General features: G+C 42.6%; 1 protein-coding gene across 1 annotated transcript; it reads left to right on the forward strand.

Annotated features, from left to right (window-relative positions):
• Positions 1-2,681: 2,681 nt before the first annotated feature.
• Positions 2,682-6,310, forward strand: LOC306930796 (homeobox protein Hox-D9b-like; the record flags this gene model as incomplete). Its single annotated transcript, XM_079511893.1, has 2 exons — positions 2,682-3,480; positions 6,020-6,310. 2 exons carry the CDS (start codon positions 2,682-2,684, stop codon positions 6,271-6,273), a joined length of 1,053 nt encoding a protein of 350 aa, XP_079368019.1. The 3' UTR covers positions 6,274-6,310.
• Between the last annotated feature and the right edge of the window lie 438 nt (positions 6,311-6,748).

Below are 6,748 nucleotides of genomic sequence, written 5' to 3' on the forward strand. Positions count from 1 at the left end.
CAGAATAGGTACATTTCAAGCACAACACATGTGTGGACGACACCATGAAAGCATTACATTTTGACAGAGTTTCATCAGAGCAGCAGCAAAATTGGCTTAGGAATGGAACAAAAACAAAACAATTCAAATAATAAATTACATTTTCTTCCTGTGTTATAGCTGGATAGGATGGTCCAGGTCTACGCTCCTGTATTTTAACATCTGTTATTATGGTGGAGAGACAGATATTTTCTGTGGTGCATGGTACTTGGTATAAAAAGGTTGAAAACCCTTAATTTGCTCTATATCAGTCTCCAAATTCACCAGAACACAGGAAATGACTGTTAGAAGTTTTAATCTCCTGGATTCTCAGAGTCTTAATGTTGGCAGCCATGCTGGTTTAATGGGAAACTTAAAGGCCTCCCTTTGATGCATCTGGACTGTTCAGACAGACAGACAGACAGGCAGGCAGGCTGGCTGGCTGGCTGGCTGGCTGGCTGGCAGGCAGGCAGGCGGGCTGGCAGGCTGGCAGGCTGGCTGGCTGGCTGGCAGGCAGGCAGGCAGGCCAGAAAGACAGACAGACAGACAGACAGACAGACAGACAGACAGACAGACAGACAGACAGACAGACAGACAGACAGACAGACAGACAGGGTCCAAGGCTGAAAGCAAACCTTGAACCGAGACAATAAAACCCTATAACTTCCTGAACATAATGGCTTTATTGGGGCAATGCATGCATGCACGCACGCACGCGCGCGCGCACACACACACACACACACACACACACACACACACACACACACACACACACACACACACACACACTCTCTCTCTCTCTCTCTCTCTCTTCAATGCGTTTGTGTTATGTGCGCGCGTGCGTATGCCGGCCTGCAGGTGCGTGCATGTGTTTGAAGAGAAGGGATGAGGGAATGAATGCCACAAGCATTGACTCCGGCCGGGCAATAAACGATAGAGTTTGTGTATGTTTTGACCATACACAAATAGGCCTAATAGTCTTTGATGTAAAGCCGTTGAATATAGGAAAACTTCGTGTCATATAAATTATCCAGTTAAACGTCTAATAAAATAAATAAATTAAAATGTACAAACCTGTGATGTAATTTGTTTCATAATTTCACTGGGTTATTGTTCACATTTATTATTGTATATATTTACCATGCCCTTCCTTGTTATATTTATAATTTATATACGCTGTGACGTGTTCATAAAAAAATACAATTTTTATTTGTATAATCGGTGTATCTTTCTTAATAACAGTATAACTATATAACTATATATATAACTAATTAATTTAAACTATGTGACATTAAACCAAAAGCTAACTGCATGTCGACCCATCTCATCATCAGCTAGAGGAACAGCGACACCTAGAGGCAGGAGCAGGGAACTTTGTGCATGGTGTGAATATTGTATTCATAGGCGACCATTTCCCTCTGACGTCATCGAGCTTGACGTCATGCCTCTGACCGTTATAAACAATCTATGAATGATTATTCTTTGTTTAAAGTCAATAACGTAGACAGACAGACAGACAGACAGACAGACTATAAATTGTTATAAATATGAACCTAAAGGCTTTGAAAATGGCAAAGTGAAAGAATATGATATTGATTAAGAGAGCACAGAGAAGGTAATTATAGGGTTGTCACTCCTATAAACAGTGTTGACATTTTACATGACAATTAATTGACATACAAACAAATCATTTAAATTAAATGTTGAATTGTTTGGCTTTTAGGCTTTGTAGACGAAAGTTTCACGACGGGGACAGAGTCAGACATGATGACAAAAATAGGCTACACAGACAAATAACAGACACCTGGCAATAATCAACATATGCACCAAATTTAATATTTGTAATACTCAGAAATTGTTACGAAATCATAAATATAGTGGAAATAGCAGAAATACAAGCTCACACACCATGGGTTGCAAGTTGCGTTGTTGTGAGATATTTCTGAAAATGTTTTGAACATTTGTAAACCATTCTCAACATGGATGGAAACACGATGTTGCTCCATATTTGATTGATTGATTGATTGACATTTTTATTAACAGATTGCAGAATATAGCAATAGGCCTACAGTCCAAGGAAGGTAGGCCTACAGGTCAATGCAAAAACTGCTACATTATTTGCGGTGTTTTTGCACAATTCCATGCTGTATTGATGTTGGTACCATTAGGAGATCAATTCAAAACTAATTTTGTATAGACTTCTTGTAAATATAAGTAATGCCAGATGTATAACAATAATTTAACTTTAGAGTGTGAAATGAAACCAAATGGACCCGTATAAAGGGCCCCATTTCATGTATACACTCTCAAAAGATAAAGATCTATAAGGGGTCCATTTGGTTACCAACTCTCCATCATTTCATGAGGACCACCGGCATGTGGCATCATAATAATAATTCTGTTCACCAGTAAACAACAGAATGGTTCCATTAGCTTCCTCTGTAGGTAAATATAGGATCACCATGTGATCCTGCACTGAACCAATGACCATCCAAGACTCAGACATGAGCAGGAAAAAAAGAATACTACGTTTTTTTTAGGGGAGGATGAAAGCTAGCAGCGCCCCACCTATACAGCTTTACCCTTTTAATAGTTTATAATTACTGTTATTATTATTGAAATGATCAAATAAAAACATGTCTTCTCTAACCAATTATTATTCCATGATTGGCCACGAGAGCAGCGATCAGGATCTGTACGCGGGCGGCGGCGCCGCGTTCCTCCAGGGTCCGCCGGGAGGAGGGCTGCAGGCTGCGGCCAAAGCCGCAGCGCCGGCCCGGGGCGGCGGCGGCGGAGGAGGAGGCGGAGGAGGAGGAGGAGAGGACGTGCTCCCCGCCGCCGCAGGCAGCATGAACATGAACGGGTTCTCCCACCATTTCTCCTCCTCCGGCTTCTCCGGCGGCTTCAAACAGAGCGTCCTGAACGGGCTGTCCCCGTGGATCACCGCCTCTTCCTCCCCCTCCTCTTCCTCGTCGATACCTGGGCTTTTCCATCCGCACCACGAGCCCCTAAACCCCCACCACCCCCACCCTCACCACCACCACCACCACCACCACCAGTCCTCCGCCTACTACAGCAGCGGCTCGCACAGCCACACACACGCCCAGCACCTCGCGCCATCCTCGGCGTCGGAGGGGAAGTTTGTCCGCTGCTGGGAGGGAGAGTCTCCGGTGGTCGCTACGGGCTCCCTGCCCTCCCAGGCCGGGTTCACCACCTCCTCCTCCGGCCCTGCGGGGTCTTACGACGATGAACTCACCAAACCACACACATCTACTACTCCTCCACCCAGCAACAACAACAATAGCTCCACCAGAACCACCACCGAGGATTCTAGCTTCGTCAGTCCGACAGAGGCGACTCCTGAGCGGCGTGAGGGCGAGGCGGAGGCCGGCAGGCGCGCCGCCGCCGCGGAGGAGCCGAGAGATAATAAAGAGAATAAGGAAAAACTACTTCTGGACACTAGTAAGCCATTATAGATCTTTATACGTGTGTGTGTGTGTGTGTGTGTGTGTGTGTGTGTGTGTGTGTGTGTGTGTGTGTGTGTGTGTGTGTGTGTGTGTGTGTGTGTGTGTGTGTGTGTGACTATAGACTTTTACTGCCCTATAAATGTCTTGTAAATAGTTAAATGTAAAAGTTTATTGTCCATCAAAATAATTTATGTAATATCAGAGGTATATATTCAGCACAGCGACAGACAGAGTGTTCTGAGACTCTGAACCAAATTAAACAAATTTAAATTAAATAACATAATCTGTTCATTCAGTTATTTTTTTTTTTAAAAACAATAAAGCAAAACAAGCTCTTGTTTTGAGAAAAAAAGGCAAAAGACAATGTTCGACAGTTATTCGGTCCATTGCTTTGGATGTTTGTATCAAATAATATCAATCTATAAATATGTTAATTAGCCTGCATTATATTATATTGGACGATATATTGTGAATAGCCTATATTGTGTTTATTAAAATACAAAACATATTATTGTATTCTATTCCATTCTATTAGGCTATAATATAATGGAATATAATATAATAACATGTTTTATATTTTAATAGTAATAGTATTAGCCTATATATTATATTGTATGACATTAATCCAGTTGTACAACCGTTTATAGAGCAGTGTAACATCGTGTTAAAGTTACGGTGTGGTTTCAGGTCTGGAGCCGAGCCACGCACACACACATGCACTGCGCGGTCAGAACAACACAAACTCATTTAACATTGGCGTCACTTTTAAACCACCGTGGTGGCACGCGCACATACGCACACACCACACGCACGCACACGCACGCTAAAACCATACTGCTTCTCCCAACCAAATTCTTACACCGCATGCTTACACCATCTTCACACCATGCACAAAGAAAAAAAATAAACAAATATTTCATGTCAAATGTTTCAGAAAAATGAAAAAAAATAAAAATAATAGACTGTTGATTATTTTAACCACTGAAAGTCTGACAGACACCGGGCTGTTTTCACCCTTCTTTGCATTGTAACGCATATTGTGAGCTTTTAGATCTGTTATTTTCGCCCATAGGCCTGTAGGGTTCATGGTGTCAAGGCTCTCTGTCCACCATGAGGCAGCATGCATGCAGCACAGCATGCAGCAGGCTACCATCAAGGCCAAAGATGTGCTATAATAGGCCTATAGAGGTGTGAGCTTGCAGATCTATTTTCGGCATGCGACACCATCGTACGCACCGCGGTGAATACACTGTATTTAGGAGATTGCGCTATACTGATTCAATCAGAACTATAGTAGCGCAATGTATATATGCATTAATGCACATGGCGCACGCACGCACGCACGCACACACACACACACACATGCACGCACGCACGCACGCACGCACACACACACACACACACACACACACACACACACACACACACACACACACACACACACACACACACACACACACACACAACTTCACGTTGGGTATAGCCTATTGCAAAACAATTGCTTTGATAATTCAGTATAAGCTATATTATTTGTTTGACTTCTACTCCACTACATCTCAGAGCAAAGTAGCCTAGGATACTGTTACTTATTATATGAAAACTTTAGTTAGGCCTACTATAGTTTATTTATAGATTTAGATCATTATTACAAAAAACACACTAACCTCTTCAGCCTATATATATTTCGTCCATGCGAAAATAGCAGATCTTAAAAGCTTAGATCGGCTATTTGATTTTAATACATTTTTGCACAATATTATTTTACTTTGGTGCATCAGGTAGGCTATATTGAAGCACAATGCGTCGCAATACGATGCATATTGTGATCGGCTATATTTTCAAAATGGCACATGCTTTTATTTAAGTAGGCCTACATACATTTTTCAATATTGTACTTTTACTCCAGTAGCAGTAGGCCTACAATTATTTAAAATAAAGTTTAATAGTAAAACATATAGGCCTACATAAATCACTTCAGCCCTGTTTAAACTTTGACTATTTGAAAATAGCAGACCTGCTTTCAAAGGATCTTTATACATTTTAGTCAGACATATGATACATTGTGAAACGGGACATTCTAGTCAATTTGGAATTCTGGACTTTACTTGCAACATATAGGCCTACACCACTTTTCAACCTATCTTCATATAATTGGTCCTCAATAATGTTCATGATGAAATAGCACCATTTTTTTATAGGCTACTCAGTCTGTGTCTCATAGGAGGGCTGTGGGCAGTTCAGAAACCCGTCCACCAGTGACATATCGATGGAGAATCCAAGCTAATAGAAACCGCAGGCTTTCTCTTCCTGAAAAGTTGCATTTTTGTTTTTGTTTAAATCGGCCTAATGATCAAATGATGATGTCACTGGTGGGCGGGTTTCTGAACTGCCCACAGCCCTAGTCCAGGAAAAAAATGTGGCATTTTATCATGAACATTTGTGAGGACCAATTATATGAAGATAGGTTGAGAAGTGGTCCAATAGGTAAAAAGAAAGTTTTCCCACCCCCGTCTGTCACTGTGTGTGTTCCCCAGCCATCAGCAGCCCCAACCCGGCCGCCAACTGGATCACGGCCCGCTCCACGCGCAAGAAGCGCTGCCCGTACAGCAAGCATCAGACCCTGGAGCTGGAGAAGGAGTTCCTGTACAACATGTACCTGACCAGGGACCGGCGGCTGGAGGTGGCCGCCGGCCTGAGGCTGACCGAGCGCCAGATCAAGATCTGGTTCCAGAACAGACGCATGAAGATGAAGAAACTGATGGGCCGCGACAGGAGAACCGTCCTGTGATGATGAGGATGATGACGCACGACTCATTCAGAACACATTATGGACTCATTGGACTGTAATATATTCCGCTATCTCTCTCTCTACGACTAGAGAGTTTCCAGAACATTTTATAGGCCGCGTCGTGGCCCGTTTATCCCCCCTGCAAGTGAAAAGAAGCGGCTTGCGCGCTTGGCATGATGAGGTCAGTCTGTTGCTCTCCCCAGGTTGCCAGAGAGAGTCTACCGCCCCAGGATATATTAAATTGACACATGTGTGGAAAAAAATGGGTTGCAAAATATTTTAGTCTGAGTCGCTCTGTTCTACTACAGATGCAGGATGCGCAATGTCACAACGTCTTTGCCTCTTTGCTCTTTATACGAAATATTTGACAATTTGGCCAATTTGTTATTAACAAAAGTGTTAAAGTCATTACATTATCACTTTAGAAATGTGCAGATATACCCTGCATGTATACACACTTAGCCTATAGTCTATA

Source organism: Electrona antarctica (assembly GCF_951216825.1).
Source record: "Electrona antarctica genome assembly, chromosome: 10".
Classification (NCBI taxonomy): Eukaryota; Metazoa; Chordata; class Actinopteri; order Myctophiformes; family Myctophidae; genus Electrona; species Electrona antarctica.